The sequence below is a fragment of the Rhinoderma darwinii genome, chromosome 9 (assembly GCF_050947455.1).
Source record: "Rhinoderma darwinii isolate aRhiDar2 chromosome 9, aRhiDar2.hap1, whole genome shotgun sequence".
In the NCBI taxonomy this organism is placed as follows: domain Eukaryota; kingdom Metazoa; phylum Chordata; class Amphibia; order Anura; family Rhinodermatidae; genus Rhinoderma; species Rhinoderma darwinii.
Window position 1 is genome coordinate 52,387,037 of NC_134695.1, and position 25,740 is coordinate 52,412,776.

The 25,740-nt window shown below is 41.2% G+C and overlaps 1 protein-coding gene and 1 long non-coding RNA gene across 2 annotated transcripts in view; one reads left to right on the forward strand and one right to left on the reverse strand.

Annotated features, from left to right (window-relative positions):
* Positions 1 to 23,381, reverse strand: part of LOC142660376 (SITS-binding protein-like) — a 40,285-nt gene extending 16,904 nt beyond the window's left edge. Inside the window, exons 1-6 of the mRNA XM_075836988.1 lie at positions 22,917 to 23,381; positions 10,010 to 10,181; positions 5,033 to 5,240; positions 3,789 to 3,939; positions 2,641 to 2,835; positions 1,113 to 1,384 (exon numbers count right to left, since the gene is read on the reverse strand). Coding sequence (XP_075693103.1) covers positions 1,113 to 1,384; positions 2,641 to 2,835; positions 3,789 to 3,939; positions 5,033 to 5,240; positions 10,010 to 10,181; positions 22,917 to 23,381 — 1,463 coding nt within the window. The remainder of the gene's footprint in view (positions 1 to 1,112; positions 1,385 to 2,640; positions 2,836 to 3,788; positions 3,940 to 5,032; positions 5,241 to 10,009; positions 10,182 to 22,916) is intronic.
* Positions 229 to 23,888, forward strand: LOC142660377 (uncharacterized). Its single transcript, XR_012850472.1, has 3 exons — positions 229 to 541; positions 22,517 to 22,603; positions 23,445 to 23,888. It is a non-coding gene; the product is annotated as an uncharacterized LOC142660377 (long non-coding RNA).
* Positions 23,889 to 25,740: the final 1,852 nt, after the last annotated feature.

The following is a 25,740-nucleotide window of genomic DNA, read 5'->3' on the forward strand; positions in this document are numbered from 1 at the left end:
GTATATATTATGTTGACATGTTTTCCATGCTGTTGCACTTAATTGTTTATGTACTTTAGGAAAATTATTGGCAGATTTTGGAGTCAGGGAACAGGGCAGGTTCATTATAGAGCATCCTTCAGATGCTTCTGGAAAATGGGTGGAGCTACGGCCTGGGGTGGCTGACCGCTCCCTGTTGTCAGTTAGTAGAGTCTGGGGCAGGATGAGGTAAAGTAAGGAGGCCCTCTCAGGAGGAGGTGGGGGAGAGGTTTAGTGAGGTGAATATTCCTTGGGCCTCACCCCTAAGACTAGGTAACTTGGTCACTGCTCTAACCTAGCAATTCCTCCAGCTTCCATGCTGCCTTGAAGGTAATAGTTAGGTACAGCACAGACAGAATTACCAACCAAAAACTTGTGCACCATGCACCATGCAACCGGGAACTGCATGTCTAGAATAGCTGACAAGACGGAAAAAGAAAGAAGTGAGACATGCACTGTATCCTACGAACTCTGCTACAACTAGGACTGTGATTCTGCTGGAAATTGTCTGCCTTCAGTAAAGGTAAAAGTGAGTTCACCAAGTAGCATCCCTGTCTCCTGCCTTATTGCACTGCACCATCAAGGGCACTCCAACATACACGAGGCTGGGAGACAAAAATCCAACTGTGTAGCCCGGGGGACTACTACTACTACTACTACTACTACTACTACTACTACTAATACTACTACCACCATCATCCTATAGTGCACCCCTCTTCACTATGCCAGCCCTGGGAGTGAGAGAAGATTGGCCCTAGTCTTCATGTTTTTTGGGTGTTACATTTTTCAGCCCTCAAAGTGCTGTCAATCTCAAGGGCAAAGGGGGCCAAAACGGGGCCCATCTCTGTGTATGCCATTGTGAGAGATAAGACAGCTCTTCTCCTCTCTCTATTGGCAGGATACAGCACCATAATCGGCTTATTTTCTGTTAATGGCCCTAGAATGAGCAATTTTATTTTCACTCTCCTGCTGTACTCTAGTTCCCGAATCATGCCCACTTGTAAAGGGACCAAACGTCCATTTCCGTTTAGCCTATATTATAAGAAGGGTCAATATAGTATGGTCTTTGGATAATCAGACTTCAGTTGCCTTACCGTGTACTTGCAGTAATAATTGCAGAATTTCCAAGCTTTTCAACTGCTGCTGCTGCTAGATATTCCGTATACGAGTCACCCTCCAATCCTTTGGGAGCTTGGGTTGAATGCTCTAGAAATGTATTCCCTTCTGCCCCTTCAAAGATGACGTATTCAGCCCCAAGCTTCTTTATTAAATTATTCACATTTGTAAAGTACCAATGAATGGCAGCCTCATTGGTTATATTCAGTCTCACAGAAAACTGTCCCTTCCATTTGGTCAGAATTGGTGTCTATGGGTAGAAAAAACATCAAATGATCATATGTTGTCCATAGGGTTGACTGAGTTCTCCATCTATTGCCTGACATTTGTAGGCCATGAATAGACGACAAAACATGAGGAGTATGAGGCTTCTTGTCTAGTTAATGCTACTGTATAACTCAAATCAAGTAGTATTTCACCTCTTTTACTACTTTCTACATTGCAGTCATCGTTGGGCTTCAGACTTAAAGGGTAACTAAACGTTCCACAAACTTCTGACATGTCATAGGGACATGTAAAAAGTTTTGATTGGTGGGGGTCCGAGCACTGGGAAGTGGCAGAAGCCCTCGTGTGAGCGCTCAGCCGCTTAGTTTCTGTTCGGCTTTTTTCTGGAAAGTCTATGTATCGGAGTACGGGCTCATAGGCTTTCTATTGAGTCCATACTCCGATACAACAAAACAAAAAGATTCCACAGCACTGGACTGCAAGTGGGTGCACGCCTCAATTAGACCTGGTCCGCGGTCCTGGATATCAAGCAGACAAAGAATGGACAGAGGCAGCACTTCCAAAAAGAGCAAGAGCTATTTATTCACCCATGCGACGTTACTCCGATACATTGAGTTCCTGAAAAAGCAAAACAGAATCGAAGCGGCTGAGCGCTCACACGAGCACTTCTGCCGCTTCGTTTTAGCGATTGGTGGGGGTCTCAGTGCTCGGACCCCCACCAATCAAAATTCTGACATGTCACTATGGCATGTCAGAAGTTTGTTGAACGTTTAGTTACCCTTAAACATATCACATAGTTAGTAAAATGCTTTACCTGCTCTATTAAGGGGCTATGGCACTTATGGTACTGCACTTGTCACTTAGAGATGTAGTGTGACATTTATGAAGGCACTGTGACTAGCACTTATGGGGGAACTACAGTTGGCACGTATGGGGAGAGTGACTAAAACTTATAAGGTCTCTGGCTGGCTTTTATGGGAACCCTTTGGCTGGCACTTATATGACACTTTAGCTGATACAATGGAGGCATTGGTTGTCTCTTATGGAGGCACTGCATTGGAGATCTATCTGGTCAGACTAAAACTTATACGTATGGGCGCTGCGGCCCCTTCAAAACAGCTGATCGGCAGGGGTGCCGGGAGTCGGACCCCGACCAATCAGATATTGATGGCCTTTCCTGAGGATAGACCATCAATTTTTTGGGACTGAACAACCCCTTTAATTATATTTTATTTGCATAATTTAAGTATAAATAAAATAATAAAATAAAATGATATATACCAGTGAGCCATCTATGTGTGAACGGAGGCTGAGCCAATAGTTGTCTTGTCCTTCATGCAAATAATCTTGCAGTTGTTCTGAGTAAACACTTTGGTACGGAGATGAGGTTATTGAAATATTGAGGTTCTTAATAGTACATGGATCCCTCCGATGCCTTTGAGTCTCTCCACCTTGGTCTGTGATTGATATGTGGTCCTTTATAAAAATATAAGATAGGAAATATTTTTACAGTAATGCAATTTTCTTTCAAAATACCTTTTTATAAAATTGGTATCTAGAGGCAAAGTATTAAATTTAGGAGCATTCGCTCTAAAATAAATTGTACTGAAGTTGTGTAAAAACTGAGTTACAACTAACAGGAGCTGGGATACTTTACTGGATTTTTTGGGATTTTTTTTTTTATCGAGGATATCCTCCTTAATAAGGATCTGCTTGACATGTCTGTTTTAGTAGATAATTGTATTCCCCATATTAAAACAATTCTAGAGCTTTTTTTTTTTTTTTTGTTTCATTATAATGTTCTTCCACCTTGAAATATATGAAAGTATTAGCAACTGGGTGTTGCATTCCCCTAGTTAATAGGGCACGTCCCTACACAATCTGATACTGTTCATAAGGGGTTGATTGTTTCGGGACATACCCTATTGACAAGGGAAATGGTAACACCCAGTTGACATTGTATTAATAAATTTCCAGGAGGAATATCAGAGGAATGGCATACTGCAAAGTTCCAAGAATAGCTGCTCCACAATAGTTATTTCATGGGGAATACATATATTTACTAAAATCGACATGTTAGGAGACCTCTTTAAGATTGTATGACGTATTTGCATTCTGGTGAATGGTTAGTACTTGATAACTATCTATGGAGCACCATTGTCTCACTACTTTTAGTTAAAACTTGACAGGTGATGGCTGGCACCACATACTGTGACATTCAGAAAAGTTTTACTCAAAAACCTGGATGTCTTTCTTCAAATTAACACACGAGTAGCAAGCATATGTACAGTACGTGCTATAAAAATGTTAGAGAGGTACAAAAACAGGCAGTATTTATGTAATCAATAACTTGATGTCATTTTACATTACAATGATACCAGATGCTTTTTTTAAAATATTGCAAATGTATACATAACAAGCAAGATTACCTTTATAAAAAGTAACATTGTGGAATGTTCATTCAGCGATATTAGGCATTCCCCTAGACCATGCCTCCTCAATTTATTATGGAACGATCTTACTTCTCTTTCAAGTTTTGCTGCAGAATCAGAAACCCCATAGTATTTCCAGATTGGCATCCTGTATAGGAAAAATAATAATGATCAAGACATCCCTGGTGGTCTAGAGTGGTAAAGAAGGTAATGGAGGCATCCCTGATTTTCTAGGATACTTAGGGGGTTAATTGAAACATTCTTGATGGTCTAAAGGAGTATTTCTAAAAACAGGTGATCCTCAATACATAACCTGTTTGGGTACTTCAAGGTCGGAGTTGAGAAACATTGGTCTACAGTAATTAAGAACATCATCACACTGCCTCCTCCAGCTTGCCTTCTTTCCATAGTGGATCCTGGTGGCATCTTTTTCCCAGGTAAGCAACGCACGTGCATTCGGCCTCCCACATGATGTAAAAGAAAACGTGATTCATCAGACCAGGCACCTTCTTTTATTGCCCCATAGTCCATTTCTGATGCTAATGTACGCATGGTAGGTGGTTTCGCCAGACGACAAAGGTCGGCATCGGCACTTTGACTGGTCTGCGGCTACGCAGCATGTTGTGATGCACTGTGTGTTCTGACACTTTTCTATCATAGCCAGCATTAACTTTTTCAGCAATTTGTACTACAGTAGCTCTTCTGTGGGATCGGACCAGAGGTGCTAGCCTTTGCTCCCCACGTGTATTAAATAGCCTTGAGCACACTTGACCCTATTCCCGATTCACCGGTTGTCCTTTCTTGGACCACTTTTGGTACGCACTAACAACTGCATACTGGGAACACCCCTCAAGTCCTGCCGTTTTGGAGATCCAGTTGTCTAGCCATCACAATTTGGCCATTGTCAAAGTTTCTCAGATACTTACTCTGGCCCATGTTTTCCAATGCATCAACTTCAAGAACTGTCTGTTCTCTTGCTGCTTAATATATTCCACCCCTCGACAGAAACCATTGTAACCAGATAATCAAAGTTATTCACTCCACCCTGTCAGTGGTTTTAATGTTATGGCTGAACAGTGTGCAACATAAATATATATATATATACATATATATATATGTATATTTTATATTTTTTTTCTCATTCATCATTCTGCCTCCTGTTGGCAACTCTACAATAGTGTGTTTGCTTCTGGGATTTAAATTTGATAGGATTAGATACATGGTTGAAAAATTGGATTTACCTGATAATACTGAGGTTTGGGAGCATTCTCTGGTTCCTATACAACTGGTTTCCTATCTCTTGATGAACAGTCTGAATTGTCTCTCCAATGCACACGGTATATTGCAGTGGAAACCTCTCGGTGCTTGCTGGTGTCTCCACACAAAAATATTTATTTTTCTCAATCGTCATGGAAATTGGAATATTTGGATTGATCAGCACTGAAACACCTGGTTAACAAAATAACAATAAATCAAATGCCAATGCAGAGAATGTTGCACAGTTACAAGTTTAACCTTTCATACTTTTCATAATTCAATCTTGGCCCCTAGTGGCCAGTGTAAAAAGACGCTAAGTTTCTTTCCACATATGTTTATGTGACGTTTGTTTACTATAGAACTATCGACGGCTATTTTATCAAAGTTTTCTCTTTATTTTTTATGATCAATTTTTATTAATACTGTGCGAAATATTGTATTTATATGTATCTTTTATAGATAGCTTTTAGGTGCTACTATTCGCTACTCGTTGCTCAAACATAAATATCATCTTGTTTAATGCACTGCCTGGACCTTTCCTTGTATCCAATCTAAATACCGGTAGCACCCGTCCACCGGCCGCTTTGTTTTTTTTTCTACAGTCTTCGTGTGGACCAGGATGTTATTCCACTACATAGTTTGGTGCTGCAGCCTCGGATTATTATTATTATCGTCAGTACAACATGACCAGTTGAGCCTAACCCTATTTACACTCTTCTATGTCCGCTTTAATTAGTAAAGTATTAATAGAAAAAGATACTATATCCATACATAAATATTCAGATACATTTTCTTTGCCTGCAAATATTCTAGAATTCCATTTGTATGATACAGTCAAAACGGCATATAAGACATTACAGTTATTAGAAATGATAACACAACGTCACAGTTACTCTAAGGTCCCCAATGACCTGACTGTCTTTTGCAGCCAGCTTGTATAATTGTTGATTCACCTGTTATAGAAATAGAATATACTAATGATACCATACTAGACACATCTACCCCGAGGAGAAAAAAAACGGTCATTACGTATGATCGCTTTGTTTTGTTTCATATTTGCAATGCTCCGTAAGATATAAATATTTTAGGAAAGTGTCAATTATTTTATAAGGCTCTCCTCCCTATTCTTTAAGGGTAAACTGTGACCATGAGACTTATTACAAAATAAGACATCCTAGGGGAAAGAATTTATAGTAGTAACCAATAAACATAAATATTCAGATTTTAAAAAAAGAAAACTTTACAATGTACACTAAATTATCAAATGTGATCAAATATATTGCAGTATACAGAGCTCAGCCATGACATTAAAACCACTGACAACTGAAGTGATTGACATTGATAACCTCATCACAAGGGTGGTATATATTAGGCAGCTAGTAAACAGTTAGTTCTTGAAGTTCATAAGAGTAAGCGTAAGGATCTGAGCCACTTTGACAACTAGGCCAGAGCATCTCTAAAACGTCAGGTCTTGTTCTCAGTATGCAGCTAGTACTAGCATCGGTATTGTGCTGGGCACCCGTTCTAAAAAGAACGCCCTAAATACTACTGGAACCTAACCCTCATTTCTAACTCTTACGCGTTTCACCAAGTATGACCTGGCTCTTCAGTGAGATATTCTGAGTAGCAGTATAACATGTTAAATTTATATCGGTATAGGGTGTTTGAAAATGGGTTATCAGACAACACATATAAAGACATAAAAAAGGTTTAGTTAAAGAGGCTCTGTCACCAGATTATAAGTGCTCTATCTCCTACATAATCTGATCGGCGCTGGAATGTAGATAACAGCAGTGGTTTTTATTTTGAAAAACGATCATTTTTGAGCAAGTTATGAGCAATTTTATATTTAGTTTCTTAATGCCCAACTTTTGACTTTTGACCAAGTGGGTGTTGTAAAGAAGTGTAGGAGGCTGACCAATCAGTGACTAATCAGTGTCCTGCACTTCTCATTGTTCCAGCCCAGCTTCTTTCTCTGCACAATCTCACTGTGCTGTGGATCATGCTGGGCTGGAACAATGAGAAGTGTATGTCACTGATTGGTCACTGATTGGTCAGCGTCATACACTCCTCTGTACAACACCCAGTTGGTCAAAAGTAAAAACACGCCCTGGGCATTAAGAAACGAAATCTAAAATTGCTCATAACTTGCTCAAAAATGATCGTTTTTCAAAATAAAAACCACTGCTGTTATCTACATTCCAGCGCCGATCAGATTATGTAGGAGATAGAGCACTTATAATGTGGTGACACAGCCTCTTTAAGCAGTACTTTTGGAAAAATGTATGGGAGAAGGCTGTAATACTGTGAAGCGCCACTACAAGTATGTCAGCGATTCACAGTACGGAGCATGTAAGGAATAAAGGGGAAGCAGCACTCGCATGAGTGCCGTAGTCCCTTCAAAACAGCTGATTAGCAGGGGTGCCAGAAGTTGCACCCCCACCAATCAGGTATTGATGGCCTAACCTGAGGATAGACTATCAATTTCTTAAAACTGGAAAACCCCTTTAATCTACAAATGGGATTGTATTCCGCTGTACCTTTTGGGCTGATTATTGTGTGGTAGTTAGGTTTTCCTTCACCTGGGGCATAGATTCAGTTTGCTGCTTTAGCTTTGTATCTAAATACCCTGGCAGAGGTAGGGTAGCTTGTTGCTGCTCCTTCTTAAAATTTGAGGCATATGCCCCGCCAAACACTGCCTAGCTATGCCCCTGAGCAAACATATACTGTATACTTTACAGAGCTATCTCCAAAGCTCAGAAATTCCTTAAAGGGTATGTACCCTTAACTATTTGTGGCATGTTAATAGACATGTGCAAAGATATTGTTGATGGGTGTTTGTGACGCAATAAGTGTCCCGCAAACTAAAAAAGTGAACCTGTATGCTAATTTAGAATCCTAATAGGCTGATTGCCTGAGCGGCACCAAAAGACCACATCTATATCACCTTATAGATAGAGTGACATGGATTCTCCCACATAATCCTGCTTGGCCAATCAACCAAGCGGAACGTTAAGTTAACATACAGGGTACGCTTTTAGTAGAGCTGTTTTGCATGCATAGTTAAAGTTCCCCATGCTGGACATCACATGGATACTCTTACAAAGAGCAAAGGTGGCCATAACTGAGCAGATGTTTCACTGACACAGATGAGACGTCAGACATCTACCCATCTAGATGTTACGGCTCTCCCATCCACCATAGAGATATCATACATAGAGATAAGTAAATTGGTTTGCTTATTCCAAAGTTTGTCACAACCTGTGACAATTTTCAAAATTGTCATCAATAATGACTCCATACACTGCGCTCTTCAGCTTTATAGGATAGCAGGAGCTGAGGTTACCCCATAGAGCCAAGTATGGCGTAATAGACAAAATTTCCCCACTTTGGCTGAGCATGTTAGAATACCCAAGGTTTCCCAAAGCATTTTCTTACACTGCTTTAACAATCAGTAAAATAATTTTCAGAGTAAACTATTCTCTTTGTTAAAACTATGGAACACTCTACCATTTAGGTCCACAAAAGATTGGATTGTTTTTCATCAGTCCATGTTGCCTCTGTATGTGTTCTGTGTGTTAGTTTTCGCCTCCATGTGTTATCCAAAACTTTTTGCATATGTAATTCCACAGTCCTATGGAGGAGAACTCCCTATATAACCTGCGATAACTTAGCAACTTTGTAGGGCAAACAGAAATAGACTTCTGAATTCAGGTATCTGGAAGAAATATAGACACTAGACGCTCATTGCCTGTTGCTGGCTTAGTCAGTCATGATTGATTAGATTGCAGGCTCCTCACAGATTCTGCCGGTTTTTTTTTTTTCTCTTCAGCTCTCACCGTTGCTGAGATATCGGTTCCGTTAGTTTTGGTGCCCGATATGCAAATAAGGCTTTTGACTGTCAAATGGCCGGGTAACACCTGTCACTTGATAAGGGGTAACCGCCCACTTGACAGTCAATGGCCTCAATTACATATCAGACTCCAGAAATAAAGGCCCCGATATCTCAGAAACGGTGGGGGCTAGAGGAAAAAAATAAAAATCATCAGAATCTGTGAGGCGCCTGCAATTTAACTGAGAAGTCAACTGCAGTTTTTTGGTCAGGTGACAGGTCCTGTTTAAGCTAGAAGAGAACAGGTTATGCTGGGCTGGTTTTAGTGCATTTAGTATTGTGGGTAAAAGGGTCACACTAAGAGGTCACACAGGGGCCAAGGAGGTGGGCATAAAGCCAGATGTCTAAAGAAGAAAAGAGGGTAAGGGGAGGGCTCTTAGAGCATTTATATTAGGTCAATTTAAAGGGGGGTATCAGTCTATCATAGTGGCTATGATTAAGAACGCAATTAGAGTTTGAAACGCGTAAGCATACTCGTCCTTTGTCTTTATGTGCTGAGTGGATTTTTAATGTTTATACAATAAAGTCCTGAGATTGCTTCATGTCGTGCTGGATCATACCTTTTGTTTGTATCAGGCACTCTGTAGGAGCCACAAGGAAGAGTGAGTAACCCTAAATTTTTTTCTTCTTTGAAGCATTTTCTTTGTGTGTTTTTTCTTTTCTTTCAAGTCGTTGTGACTGGAATGGTGAAGAGGACGGTGTTTTCTGGGGCAGGTTGAGGGTCTTTGGAGGTCTAAATATTTTGATATTAAAGCTGTTTATAGTACAGCAAAAGTTGGGACACCTGGTGATATTTCGGGGCCTCAGAAGATTAAGAAGTTTCATACCTTTAATTTGGTGCCCTTGGGAAAAGGTCAGCTATGGTACTAAAAGTAATGTTGCGTTATGGAAAAGTATGGTTGGGCCTCCAAGGACTTGCCATTAAAAGTACAACAGTTACTGTTGTTTCTTGTGTATTCAACAGACTACGACAGACTACAAAAAGTAGTACAGAGTACTCAGAGTAGTACTCAAGGTCTTACAGCATGTGGTCTCACAAAACCTAATACATTAAGCAACTGAAACTTACCAGTTGATCCTAAGAAGTATCTTTCTAAAACAGATCCATAGCCGCCAGGACTGGATTTCAGGTTGCTGATTACAAACGGTTGTAGAGCCACATTTACATTGTTCATGGGCCAGTGTTGAGCGCTGAGGCTTGCTCCACCATACCATGATACATTTGTCATTGAAAAGCAATCCTAAAAAGTAAAATGATTTTGTTTAGATCTGATCAAATAGGACTTGCAAATTATAAAATGTAGAATTTTATATTGTTAAAGGGGTTTTCCAGCCGATAAAAGTTGATGGCCTATCCCCAGGATAGGCCATCAATAGCTGATGGGTCGGGATCCAACTCCCGGGACCCCCACCGATCAGCAGTTTTGAAGGGGCTGCAGCGCTCATACGAGCACTGCGTCCCCTTCATTTCTTCTTACTCATTGTGAATGTTCGACACACATTTAGTGACATTTCTCAGGTATTGCAGCCTTTTCTCCCATTCTCCTCAATAGGAGAAAAGGCTGCAATACCTGAGGATAGGCCATACATTTTTATCAGCTGGAAAATCCCTTTAAAGCAATGAGGGCTAGTATACTGTACATACCCTTAATCCCCCCTACATCATCCGAAAATGCTCTAAAAAAATAAGTAAATAAAAAAATAAAAAAAAATTATAAATAAAAATTATAAATAAATAAAGAAATATATATATATAGGGAAAAGATATTTGACCAATTCTGATTACCCTTATTATTATATCATTTATTTCTGATTTTAGTAACCATATACAGATGTAGCAGAACTGAATGTGTCATGTGTCAGTTTGGTTTGGGCTATATACCTCCATAAAAAGCTGCTTCTTAAATAGGAATCGTGATATATGCAATATGCCCCATGTCCCTATTCTGCTTGCCATAGGGCTTGAGTGCTTTCCTGTGTGCCTATTCTATATGTTTTCACACTACTAATTAAACTGCTGCGCGCCCCACAAGACCCTAAACCCTATGAGAAAGGCATAATCGGGATGGATCGTGCCATCCTATTTAAAATCACATAGAAGGCATAGCTTGGCACAACCTGACAATCCTGAGTTGCGCTGCATGGACATACTTAGCTCTGCTACATATGCATTACATATGCTGTTACAGTAATCGTGTTTTGTGGTACATTAATATTATTCCTGATTTGAAACTGTAAGACTATCAACCAAATCAAATTATTTTCACATTGCTCTAGCTAATACGGATCACTGGACATTTAGAAGTAGTTCAATCTCCATGTGAGGCACGCTTATGACTTATGTCAGCAATTTGCTTTATCAGCAGTGGTAGACGGTAGTAATTTGTCTAAAGTGGAAAAAACTTTCCGCCTTCTCCTCCTTTCACCACAGCTACATGTCCTCTCTCCCATGAGTGCGGTTCTTCCATTACTGAAATAATCGACATGAACCATCTCCTGTAACTCTGCAAAATAATTTGTTTACACTGTCTCTTAATTCCTTGGTCGGGTGGTGACCTCTTGTACTAGGAACCCAGTCTAAATTGGGTGACAGCATTTAATTTACTTGAGTCATGTTCTGTCACCTGAGATTTCAGATAAGGCTGGGGCTAGACATACACATTTTGTTGCGCGATTCTATCAATTTCTCAGATCGTGCCACAGTCGCTACACATTCGCTATCTGCAAGCAATTTTTTTTTTAATCGCTCCATTCTGAGATATGCCCATGATTAAAAAAAAATTAAAAATCACACTACATAACTGTCCCATAGAACAACATGGTCAATGCTTTTACTAGCCTGTACTAACCATGGGATTTTGTAATGCAATATTAGGGTATTTCAATGGGAAAACTGCGTTCTGTTAGACGGAGCGTTTTTCGAAGAGTTTTTTTACGCGAAAAAAACGGCCGCGAAAAAGAAGTGCAGGTCACTTCTTTGGATGTTTTTGGAGCCGTTTTTCATTGACTCTATCGAAAAAAGCTCCAAAAACGGCGGTAAAAAAGGCCACCAAAACGCTGTGAAAATCGCGAGTGGCTTAAAAGACGTCTGAAAATCAGGAGCTGTTTTCCCTTGAAAACAGCTCTGTATTTTGAGACGTATTTGACTTTGCGTGTGAACATACCCTTAATGTAACTTCCTGTGTCTGCCGTGACACAAGATATGTATATGTAGAAATTGCCGAGTCCGGCAGGCGCAAACGTCTGTTTACCAAATAAAACGGGTCGGGTCTAGACTCCTACCATGCATGCACAGGGGTTTCTGTGACGTAGCAACCTTCTCCTTCTCGCTCCAGCAGAGTCTAGGTGTAGTCCTAGCCAGTGGCGGATTAAGCAGACCATGGGCCCTGGGCTGTTACCCAAACTTGGGCCCCCCTTTCGCATCGCCGCCCTGCCGCGCCTTAACTATTTTTAACACGACCTTTTTGGGCAAGCATTAACAAATGGGTGTTACGATTCCCTTTGTCACAGGGCTGTGTCCCTACATACTGACAGGATCACACTGTGCTGGGACACATCTTCCTGACAAGGGGAATTGTCTATCAGTCCTGGACTGCAGAAAGACTTTTTGTGAAATACAAGAATTTCCTATAATAAAAATAAAAATTAACACCCATGGTTTTGGAAGGGGATGTACAACAAGCTCATATACAGTGGCATAGCTATAGGGGTAACTGCGGTCGCAATTGTGACTGGGCCCCAAAGTCAGTATGGCCCATGGCCCCCTGCAGCACGTCTATTCACAGTTACTGTAGTAACTGTGACCTATTTAGTAAAATACACGGACCCATGTTACTACAGTAACAATATACTTTCCCACCTCGCTCTTGAATCGGGTCCCGGAGATTAAGAGGACCCTGAAAAAGGAGCAAGTAGGGTAAATATTAGAATACTGTCAGCTAGACCCTGTATATGTCTGATACTATCTTCTGAGTCCTGTATCTAAGCCTATCATGCGTGATACTGTCCGCTGGGCCCTGTACCTAAGCCTAACATGTGTGATACTGTCTGCTTGGCCCTGTATCTAAGTGTATCATGTGTGATACCCTATGCGGGGCCCTGTATCTAAACCTATCATGTGTGATATTCTAATGTTGGGCACTGTATCTAAGCCTGTCATGTGTAATACTGTCTTCTAGGCCCTGTATCTGATCCTATCATGTGTGATCCTCCTGTCTGATGGGCCCTGTATCTGAGCTTTTCATATGTGATACTGTCTGTCGGGTCCTCTATCTAAGCCTATTATGCGTGATACTGTCTGCTGGGACCTGTGTCTAAGTCTATCATGTGTGATACTCTATGCTGGGCCCCGTACCTAAGCCTATCACGTGTGATAATGTCTGTTGGGACCTCTATCTAAGCCTATCATGTGTTATCCTGTCTGCTGGGCCCTGTATCTAATTCTATCATGGGTGATGCTGTCTGATGGGGCCCTGTATCTAAGACAATCATGTGTGATACTGTCTGCTGGGCTGCTTTATCTGATCCAATCCAGGGGTGGAGCTATAGGGTTAGAAGTCTTTGCATTGGGGCCCATATGCCTTTAGCTACGCCCCTGCTCATATAGGTGTAAACCTTAGCAGTTTACTGAAGAACAATTTATTATTGCGTTCAATAAGAGCTGTATAAATCTGTATTCAGTCAATTCCTTCTAGCAGTGGCAGTAGGTAGCTGTAATTTTATTTTTCTACTCTGAACTGGTGAAGAATGTCGCAACAATTTTTCCTGTTAAGCCACAGCTCCAACCCCACCCATACACACACAGTTCAGCCCACACAGTATAATGCCCCCATAGAGCCCCCCGTCGTATAATGTCCCCACAGTGCCTCCGCACAGAATAATGCTCCTATAATGGCCTTCACACAGTCCCCAATAAAGTATAATGCCCCCTATAGCTGCCCCCACACAGCATAATGCCCCCTTTGATGCCCCCACACTGTATATTGTCCCCATAGCTGCCCCCCCATACCCAGTATAATAACCTCATAGTACCTTAAAAAAAAAAAAATACTCCTCTAACCTTATTCCCATGCCGAGTGGTCCTCCACTCCTATCCCTCTGCTCCGCTGGTCTGTGCTATGAGTATCTCGGTGCAGACAGGCGTGATGCTGCTCACACCTGGCGTTACATAGTGAATGGTGGAGTTGGGAGCGGGCGGCTTCCTGCTCCACCATTGTATTCAACTGGATCTACGTCCAGTCAAAACCAGGACATACCACCAGCCGCCTCTGACAGGGGTATGGTATTAAGAAAATGGAGTTTCAACCAAGACACAGTGTTTCAAATAAAATATGAGACCAGTTGATCAGCTCCTTTTGGGTTCAGCGGCATATTACTTCTTCTGAACAGGAAGTTCATAACGGTGGTGCAGTTCAAACCTACAGTATCTGCCTTTTGACCACAATGAGCTACATATCGGTAGACGGGGTCTGTGCAATAGACTCTGCATGCTTCATAGAAACAGTATGTGTACGGGAGACTGGGAAATGCATATTGGTGAATGTGATCTGCGTACAAGAGACTAAAGAGCTTTGCACTGGATGACAGGTTCTGTGACTTGTAGCTGTGTATAAGAGAATATGATCTGTGTACCGGATATGGAGCTATATGTTGGTGAACAAGATCTGTCTGCTAAGTGCTGGGCCCCAGGGGGATATCAATTTGGAAACTGCAATGAACTGAACCCAAGAAATCCCATTATTTCTAAATGCATAGGAGATGGGAACATATAGCCATAAAAAATTCGACCACTTGTATATGTGAATTAATTATTTAATTTAATTAACTATAATCTCTTTATGATTTTTTTTATCCCCCCAAAATGTGCAGTTCTTTATGCCCGGGCTACTCCTAGACATTTGTAGTGCTACGGAATGATTTTAACAATTGAGCTACAGCTGCAGTCCAAATGAATACATTAAAGAGTAACTGCACTTTCATCAAACTTTTGATATGTCATATAGAAACATCAAAAGTTGCACCATTGCTGAAATGAAGGTGCTCAGCTGAGCGCCCTGCACCTTCGGCTGTGACCAGTTCTCCCTGTCAAGCTGAAGACGGTTCTATGTCCGCCGTCTTCAGTCTGATGATAAGCGCTGATCACAGCCGAAGGAGGACTCAGCTGAGCACTTCTGCACCTTTCAGCGATGGTGGGGGGTCTCAGCTTCTGGACCTCCACCGATCCAAACTTTTGATATGTCTCTTTGACATATAAAGAGTTTGATGAAAGTGTCGTTTCTATTTAAGTTGCATGCAATCTTGTGGACTGCAGCTGTCACGCAAGAGTTAAAATCAATCAGTAGAAAGTCTTGGTGTAGCCCCGGCCTGAATGCAAATGGCAGATTATAAGGAATTTTTGGTATAGGGTTTTTACAGCTAATACTGATCGCTTGATGCTCATCAGTAAATGCCACTTAGATTAAATTTGTTCCCGACTGCCATTCATTGCCACTCATCACAAGGCTGTCAGCTGTTCTCTTAAGTTCTCCATGATGCAAATAAATCTGGATCTTAACAGCAGTTTAATAACGCTCACAATAACAATTAAATAAAAAATTAAAACTATTTTAAAACCTATGTTCACAACTCGAAGCTTCAGTCTGCAATTCCATCAGGTTATTATGGACTCCTTAATGGCGTTGGATACCAATGATTTTTATTTATTTTTTCTAATAATTTGTATAATCTCGATTGATTGCATCTGTTTAATGTATATAGTGAAGATGCTGCTCTGTTTAATGTACAGGTTATCTATATACAATGCTGAGTATTTATACTGTTGCTGACAACACGTGAGGAGTGCGTTAATCAGTATACGATGAGGTACAGTATATAACCCGGGCAGACCGCAATATAAGTAGACGAAGTCCGATGGGGTTCGTTGTACGACTGATGTAGCACAGCATTGCGGCTTCCATTATGAACGGAAGTCACAACGCAGCAGTGAACATTATCTAACATATTGGTAAGCGCTGCGAGTGACTGTATTCAGTAATGTCATTATTTGTGTTCATTCTTGCAGAAAATATTCTTTAATGAATTGAATGAAAAACTTTGGTCAAGTACCCTATTAGCCTCAATACAGATCCTATATAGTCAGTAAGGCATTTTAATTCGCAGGACAGGATTAGCTAGGTTTAACAATTCACATGACTTCTTAACGGTGAAAACCATAGTTAACAAACCACGGCACTGTTGTTCCCACAGATGATCCTGGAAACATAATATTATGTAAGGGATTTGCAACCTGTTGGTAAATTGCATATACAGAACTATACATCACATACAGTAGGAATAATATATTTCTATTCGTTCGTGGGCGCTATGTCACTGCCGTGACTGACAGGGGGCCTCAGTAACATCAGCGCTGGAGTACTGGGGGATTTAACATGTTAGTAGGAGTTTTTGTTATATTACCACATGCAGGTCATAATTATTAATTTTTTTTAATTTTTAAAAAGCCATTTAACCATTTAAACCCATTTAAGTTAAAGGCATAAAGGCATCTGAACTCACCTCAAAGGATATGTGCACCTTTAAACATCTGAAATATCATTATCAGTGGAAGCCGAGAGTCAAGATTTGGTAACAAATGCAACAAGGATGCACTGACTGACTAGCATCAATGGGCATAAGTAAAAATTAGGATAATATTGGAATATACCAGAGTAGATAGACTCTGGAATGAGGTGATAATAACATTATAGAACATATTTTACTCTCGGACTATCTCAACCACTCTGGAGCAGTCCTTGCTGTCTGTGCTGCCAGGTTCTGTAACCTCCGTACAGCACTTCATTATGACTGAAAGGCAGTTCATCTCCAGGCTCTGGATGACATGAGTTCCTCCAAGGATCAGTGGGTAGATGTCCTCAACAATACTCAAGATATGAGCATAGTCTGAAAATAAAGAGACCAACAAATCTGGGCAACTTTATACCCATCAACCCAATTCAGAGAATCAATGACCTTCCAATCTTGGATATCTGGCGGGTCAAATAATAGTTCCCACGTCATCATTATTTGACTGCCTTAGGTTATGAAAGAATAGTGACATAAATCCCATCACAAGACTCTTTCAAGGTCCTGTAATTGGAATAAGTACATTTTAAATCCTTTAACAAGGATATAATGGAGGGAAGACTGGTGCCAGCAGCTGCAGAAATTCCAGCTCCAATATCATATATTACCATTGCTGCAGTTAAAATGCCCATATTAGAAGTTCACAGTACTTATGAGTTTTTTCTCCTGGGGTGTAATTATAGAGGTATAATCACATGGCTTGAAACTGTTTTTGCTAAATTGTAATATGACCGCTCAAAGGGGTATTGCCAGAATCATTAATTATCAGCTATCCACAGGATAGGTGATCGTTTTCTGATCGCTGGGGGCCCCACCACTCGGTCCTCCTTCCATCGTGAGAACAGGGGTCCCAAAAGCCGTTTCTCTTTACTGCTCGACCGCAGTGAAGAGGACATTGAATGTTGCGGCAGTCGAGCATGCGCGCTACTGCTCGATACAAAGTCTATGGCAATGATGGAAACAGCCAAGTACAGCACTTAGCTGTTTCCGCCATTCTCATAGACTTTGAATGGAGCAGTGGGCGCATGCTCAACCGCCACTCCATTCAATCTCCTCCTCACAGCAAGGGGGGGGGGTGTGCAGTGAGGAGGATTTGGGAGGTTTAAAGCGGTGGGGTCATAGTTCATGATTCTGGGAAAAGCCCTTTAAAGGCATGGTGTTGCCCTAAAAACATGTTTTTTTTTAAAAAATTAAACATTTAGTGTGTGGGTGATTAAACATTGTTCAAATTTTTTTTTTTTTTTTTGGCACGAGCCATGTAATATTATAAATTATTTCTAATTTATAATACTACCCATTTTTGGCCACTAGATGGGGCTGTTCCCAAAATTGCAGCATTGCAACATTGGGTTAAAAGCCCTCGCTCTAGTGAGCTCTCAGCATCCCCCCCTCCTTTATCCTGGCTTGTGCCTGGATAAACGAGGGGTTTGAAAGATTTAACCTGCTACACTGCGTGTCGCCATTTTTTGAGGTAACCCACAGTGTAGTAGGTTTACATATAGTAGTAAACACACACAAACACTAACATACATTGAAATCTCTTACCTGCTCCTGCCGCCGCGGCTCCCTCTGGCCCGTCCGCTCCGTTTGCTGCCGCTGTTCCATGTGCACAAGTCCGGAAGCCGCGACCGGAAGTAGTAATATTACAGTCCGGCCGCGACTTCCGGTCCACAGGAAAATGGCGCCGGACGGCGCCAATTTCGAATAGGACTGTGTGGGAGCGGCGCATGCGCAGTTCCCACACAGACGCCGTACACGGACGTGAATGGGACGGGAGCCGTTCACAGTCCCTATGGGACTGTGGCTGCCGTACTCCATGTCTGTGTGTGTCGTTAATCGACACACACAGAAATGGAACAAAAAATGGCAGCCCCCATAGGGAAGAAAAAGTGTAAAAATAAGAAAAAGTAAAACACAAACACACAAATGAATAAAAACGTTTTTATTAAAGCACTAACATCTTTAACATAAAAAATAAATTATTTGCCATGACACTGTTCCTTTAAGAAGTACAGAGGTGGCAGTCGCACCTGAGCCCTGAAGCCTAAGGGAGTCTAATAGGTCCCTCTGCCCCATATGAGGAGACCAGTGCTATAAGTTAAATATGATAGTTGGGGACCGTGTTACAGATTTTTCATTTGTACCCAGGGGCTTGAAATTACTCCTCTGCTCCTCTAGTAATTTACCAATAATAACAGGTTTCTGAAATAAAGAGGACAGGGGACAAAGGATTATCGTAATAGTTTAGTGAATTTGATCCATATCATACCTTTGTTGATGGTTATGAACAACATAACCTGCTATACTACTCAGCACCACAAAAAGTGTGCATGCTGCCACATTTGTTTAATTTTTTTTTCTTCACCAACTATGTTGGGTATACTTTTGCATACATTTTCATGGTATTTGTTTGGACCAGATTGAAAAGGAAAGCAAAAAAAAATTCTTGTTGGTAAACATTCCTTTTTCATCTTAGGCTCAGTTCACATCACATTTCAGCCTATGTTTGGCATATATGCTGGGAAAAGCTCCCGGCGTATATGCCAAACGTATCTACAGGGATCCATTCATCTGATAGAGGCCAAAAAATGTTCTTTTGGCCTCTGTTGGGCTGGTATAAGTTGGTATATCTTTTTCTTTTTTTTTTTTTGCTGTATAGAAAGTGTAGCCTACTATGCTTTCTATGCAGAGGAATCCTGACCAAAAAATATAGCGCGATTTTCATTTTTTTAACATGGAGACCTATACTCCACTGAATGCCTCTTGTAACGTTAATGGCCACGGCCGGACGTTCTGACTTAAACCACGACGGCCGTGGCCATGGATATCCTACCTGTCTGCAGTGTCGTCCTCCTGTGAGGCGCTCACTTCCAGACATCGAGACTGTCTCTGGAGGGCGTGCGCCCACGCGTGCACGGCCTTAAAGGGCCAGTGCGCGCATATTGCAGGAAGTCCGCAATCTTGCCCAGGATGCCCTGGGCTACAAAAAGGGCTCTGCCCTCTTGCTCTTTGCCAGAGCTTTGTTTGTTACCCGAAGTTTGTCGTGCTAATGGTCTCTCAGTGTCTTCCAGTTTCCCCGTATACCTTGTTCCTGTATCCCGTATCCAGTTTCCGTGTTACCCCGTTCTGTGCTATTGCCGTGTTGTGCTGTGGTCTACGCCTGTTTGTTATGCCTCACCTGACGTCTTTCCGCAGCCTGGTCCCAGACGTGCCTGCCTTTATGCTGTCTACGTTGCTGAAGTATCCTCACTGAACTATTGAACTCTGTACTTTACCTGTTTGGCCAGCTGCCATCCCGCTACGCGGTACGGCCCAGTGGGTCCACACCCCGCATCGTGACACCTATACAGTGGCATATGTCGGGGCTTTCCTTCTGAGCAGGGGTGAACCTAGCCGGTCTGCCGCCTGAGGCAAACTATAAAAAGGCGCCCCCCCCCCCCCCAAAAAAAATCTATCTGAGTTTTCTCATTCCTAGATTTACACATCAAACACGCAATATATACACTTTTTAAATAGGAAAGCATTTGATGTTTATTTGTTAGGCCCTGTTCACATGGAGTATTTTGACCAGTTTTTGGGCGCGGAAACCGCTCCGCAAAACTCGTCAAATACCGGCCGAAAATGCCTCCCGAGAAAGAAGGGACATGCCCTATCTTCGCGCGTTTACGCCTCTGACCTCCCATTGACATCAATGGGAGGCAGAGAAAGGGTATTTTGCATAGATTTTTGCCCGTAGCACTCAATGGCCGCGAGCAAAAAACGCGGTGAAAATCGCGGCAAACGACGTGCAGGAAGGACAAAATTTGCCTTGAAATCCCAAACAGAATTTTGAGGCAGAATTTTCCTCCTGCAAAAAACTCTATATATTTAAAGAATTATTCTTACTGCCAATCAGTGCAGTGCAAATAGTACAGTCTGCCCTGCACTGCCCCATATCTCTCCTCGGGCGGTAGACTGTACGACGGGAAATGCTTCCAATGTGTATGTCTGACTGAAGGCTTAAAGAGGCTCTGTCACCAGATTTTGCAACCCCTATCTGCTATTGCAGCAGATCGGTGCTGCAATGTAGATTACAGTAACGTTTTTATTTTTAAAAAACGAGCATTTTTGGCCAAGTTATGACCATTTTTGTATTTATGCAAATGAGGCTTGCAAAAGTACAACTGGGCGTGTTTAAAGTAAAAGTACAACTGGGCGTGTATTATGTGCGTACATCGGGGCGTGTTTACTACTTTTACTAGCTGGGCGTTCTGATGAGAAGTATCATCCACTTCTCTTCAGAACGCCCAGCTTCTGGCAGTGCAGATCTGTGACGTCACTCACAGGTCCTGCATCGTGTCGGCACCAGAGGCTACAAATGATTCTGCAGCAGCATCGGCGTTTGCAGGTAAGTCGATGTAGCTACTTACCTGCAAACGCTGATGCTGCTGCAGAATCAACTGTAGCCTCTGGTGCCGACACGATGCAGGACCTGTGAGTGACGTCACAGATCTGCACTGCCAGAAGCTGGGCGTTCTGAAGAGAAGTGGATGATACTTCTATACACAACGCCCAGCTAGTAAAAGTAGTAAACACGCCCCGATGTACGACATAATACACGCCCAGTTGTACTTTTACTTTTCAACACGCCCAGTTGTACTTTTACTTTTCAACACACCCACTTGGACTTTTGCAAGCCTCATTTGCATAAATACGAAAATGGTCATAACTTGGCCAAAAATGCTCGTTTTTTAAAAATAAAAATGTTACTGTAATCTACATTGCAGCGCCTATCTGCTGCAATAGCAGATAGGGGTTGCAAAATCTGATGACAGAGCCTCTTTAAACATTATGTAAACATCGCCTATGAACTAATGCATGAACCATCCATAGGAACTACAGGTGTCGCCATATGGTGCCTCAGTAAGGTTCTGTAAGCTCCACTAGAAGCAATGCCTCCTCCATAATATTAGAAGTAAAAATGAAAAATGCATGGCGCCATATAGTGCAGATCACCAGGAGTAATATTGGGAATAGGACAGAGGAAAGACAATTTTACTGACCTTCTAAGGTTGTGCAGCCACAAGCACAACTCTGTAATGGACTATAAAAGGACCATAAAATCGCTGCAGCCTGGTTCAAAATCGGTAACTAGAGTTAATTACCGCTAGGATTATTTGTGGAAGAAAGAGAAAAAATATGGTGATCCATAAACTGCGCTGCTGGTATAGAGGTGGAAGGAAGTTGGAGATATTTAAGATAGCGTATGATTTATTGCAAGAGGTTACGCGTTTTGACGCTGAACCAGCGTCATCTTACTTGGCCTAATGATGACACTGGTTCAGCGTCAAAACGCGTAGCCTTTTGCAATAAATCATATGCTAACTTAAATATCTCAAATTTCCTTCCACCTCTATACCAGCAGCGCCGTTTGTGGTTCACCATATTTTTTCTCTCTCTACCACAAAAAATCCTCCATAATATGGCATTCATTGTAGTATTCCACAATTTTCTTGGAGGCACACAGAGGTAAAGTATGGAATCATAGCAGCTATGGGTGCTGTAATACAAACCCAAACTACAGGGTTTACTTAATGTGGGCATGTGCATCTTAATACTGTAATCCTTAAATACCATTGGAGCTTTACACTGGATCTGACTCATGCACACAACTTGTGCTAAATACATTTAATGCAGGGAACTATCCATAAGACTAAACAAACAAAATATAAGAGGTGTTCTATATTTCTAACATACTCTATTCAAATGCAGATTCCAAGCACTTACCGTATGTCAAGAAGCACAGCTCAGACTTTTGTCACATATCAGTTTACATTAAAATCTTATGACAATTGCAAGTAGATGTGACTCACGCAGAACTCAGTGTATTCCTATGGACTGTTACAGTGACACTATACAATGTCTGTGCATACCCTCAGCCATAAGTGACATCAATGGACATTACATTTATACATAGATCCCTAAAGATGTATCCTGTGTCCAAAGATGACTCTTTTACAACCAAGACTTGAGGGCCACATCTACACAAAAAAGTATATTGGAAGTGAGTACAAGTTTCTTCTTTAACCATATTTTCATTTCCATGGAGACCTCATTTACCTTTCTACCTTGTATGATACACCCACATATAGGAAATTAAGAAAATCCATAAATAAAAGTCACTTTTTACCTGTAGGCAGCACTCTTTTATCTAGGGTGCTGTTGCCTACAGTGTCAAATATTCAAAAAATTTGGTAAATTCAATCATCGACTGGCACTACCCCAAAAAGTAGACAAAAATTCAGGTAAGAAAATATGTCCATTCCTTTAGATATTGCATACTTAAGCATACATAAGTCATTATTTGATACACATACCTTTAATTTAACATCACAGTGTATCGGGGTCCACATAATATTGTAGCACTCAGTACCAGCTGAGAATTTTCGGTCTAGTGTGATCTTAAGATCTGTTATAGAATCCCAAGTATAACAAAAGTCGGTCTTATTGAGCCAGCATAAGTTTTTAACAAAATTTTGTTCCATGTCAGGAAAGTTTCCTACATCTATCTCCACGTAAGTTTTGTTTTCACTCAACGTCTGTAGTATCAAAGTGTGAGTATTCCTTTCCCATATCAGTCCACTGACTGTACCTTTCAGGATCCAGTTTTTGTTAGGTTGGTCCATCACCTGCCAATAGATAATGCCAATTGTCATAATGAAGAATATTGCAACCCCGATACAGGCGACAGCTCCTTTCCATGTTTCGTTCATTTCCTTGAGCCCAACATCCCAGTTAACATCAGGGATAGAGCTGGGGTTCCTTGTACGTGTGTGAGGCATTGCAAACAATATCAAACTGATTATAGTATTACTCGTCCAATAAAATCTGTTTCTTCTTTATAGGAAAAGAACATCAAGTCGGGTAAAGCATTTTCATGTGGGATCTTTGAAAAGCCATGTCCGACCTAACACATGTTGTAATAAGTAAAGGGAAGTTATTCTAGTCTAGTTGTACTCTGTACTCTCAGCGGAAGATGAGAGCCTTGAAATAGCTACAACTGGCACTATAAGGAATCAGTTAAGAGCCGTCCCACTGCCAGATTTGTCTCAGGTGCTTGAGCAATGACGTCTACAGCATGTGGACTGGACCTAATCAATTACACAACTTGTGACCCTAAAAACCTTCTTCACATTCCAATAAAGTTTAACTTCTAGGCCCCCTGTACACGCTGCAGATTTTGCTGCAGATCTTGTGCTTGCTGAAGAAACAACCCCATTCAGATGAATGGATATGATATTCAGTTGCAGAAATATCTGCAACAAAATCTGCCACATGTGCTTAGGGCCTAAGACTTTATATTAACAAATTCATTTATTTCTTTCTTTGTATTAATTGTGCTTACTTGTCATATGTTTTTGTTCCAAAGAAAACATAATTTTTTGTAAAAATGTTTTATTAGTACTGAGATGGGATACCTGAATTTACAAGTCACAATGGCACAGATTGCTCCAAATTTATCAAAATGGCCCACGTGACATGATAAATTTGAAACAACTCACTAAGCATTCCAGACACATTTCTCTTCTGTATCTCACCTCATGGTTCGTGCACAGTTACAGCTATTTTATTATATTTGGTGCCTTTTAGCCCTACCCCTTAACACTTTTTAAAATGATTAAAGTAGATATAAAAAGTGTCTAAAACGCTTAATAAATTTTGGGAACGCCATGTATTCCATTTTTGGGCTAAATTTAATACTATAATCAGGTGCATTTTTCTTAATAAATCTCCTACGTGTATTATACAGTATTTACCCAACTTCATGCTTGTACTGTTCTGATAAGTTAATCATTTCCAACGAATGGACATGGATTGCTTGCAATGTGCCCACTTTTGCATGCCGGCACTTTAAATAGGTATTACAGTTAGGGCTCATTCACATTGCCATATTACAGTTCTGTACAACCTCTTAGTAGTACAGAACCCATACAAGCATATGGGTCCTTACTGTATCTCTATGTGCCCCCGATTTCACATGTAGGTATTCCTGGGACTTTTTTTGGCACAATCTGTATGAATTCAACAGAAAAAAAATGTGTAGCATGCTCCATTGGGTGTCGTTACATATGGCACCCGATGGAGGAGCCTGTATGGCAACACACAGAGCAGTAAAACAGGGCCCACACAAGTGAACCTCCATATGCCCCTGATTTGACGAGTAGGCATGCTTTCAGTTTTATGTCAGATTCTGTACGAAGCCAACAGAAAAAAAAATAGTGGCATGCTCCATCGGATGGCGTAATTACTTACATATGAACCCTGATAAAGCCTGTACGGTAGCAGACAGACGGCGTGCGGCTTCTTACTAGAGAGCCATACAGCCTCCTTGCACCATATTTCAGATCCATGTACAGTAAATTAGGTTCCTAAATTCAGTTGTGTGCGCGTGAGGCCTTGGGGTAGGTTCACACAGGGCAGTGTCGTTTAGTTTACAATGCGTTTTCTTTTAGCAAAGCCAGCAACGGATCGTAAAAAGAAGAAAAATATAATTAAAAAACGTACACTTGTCTTTTATGGACCAAATACCAGTTTTGTCTAAAGAAGAAAAAGCCATCAAAACTTCATTGTGTGATCGAGAGCTTATGATCACAGTGTGAGAAGCAAAAAAGAATGTGTGTCTGCTGAGTTTGCAGAAATTTCTGTAAACTGAACATCTGTTACATACATGTGAATGGAGTTATTTCTGCAGCATGTGCATAGGTTTCTGCCAGCTCCATTCAGATGTGTGGGACAGCTGCAGAAATTTCTGCAACAAATCTTTCCTCATTGCTCTGGCAGTTGAACTACTAAGAAATGTATGGTTTACTTTTTAATGACAGAATCTGCACTACCATATTGTATATTATAATCAGTATTTTTACATGTAAAGTATATATAAACCAATAAAGGGGTTTTCAGGTTTGACATGGCAATAAAATGTATAAACAGTACCCTTTTCAATACACTAGCCATTTTTATTCCTTCCAATTCCCCCGCAGCTGCTCACTGTGTTCTGCTGCTGGTCCTGGGAGTTATATTTGGGGCACAATCTACAGGGGAGGATATATGTAGGTCATTATCGACAGGGGGGCTATACGTGGGACACCATATACGGGGGAGCCATACGTGGGACACCATATACAGGGGTGCTATATGTGG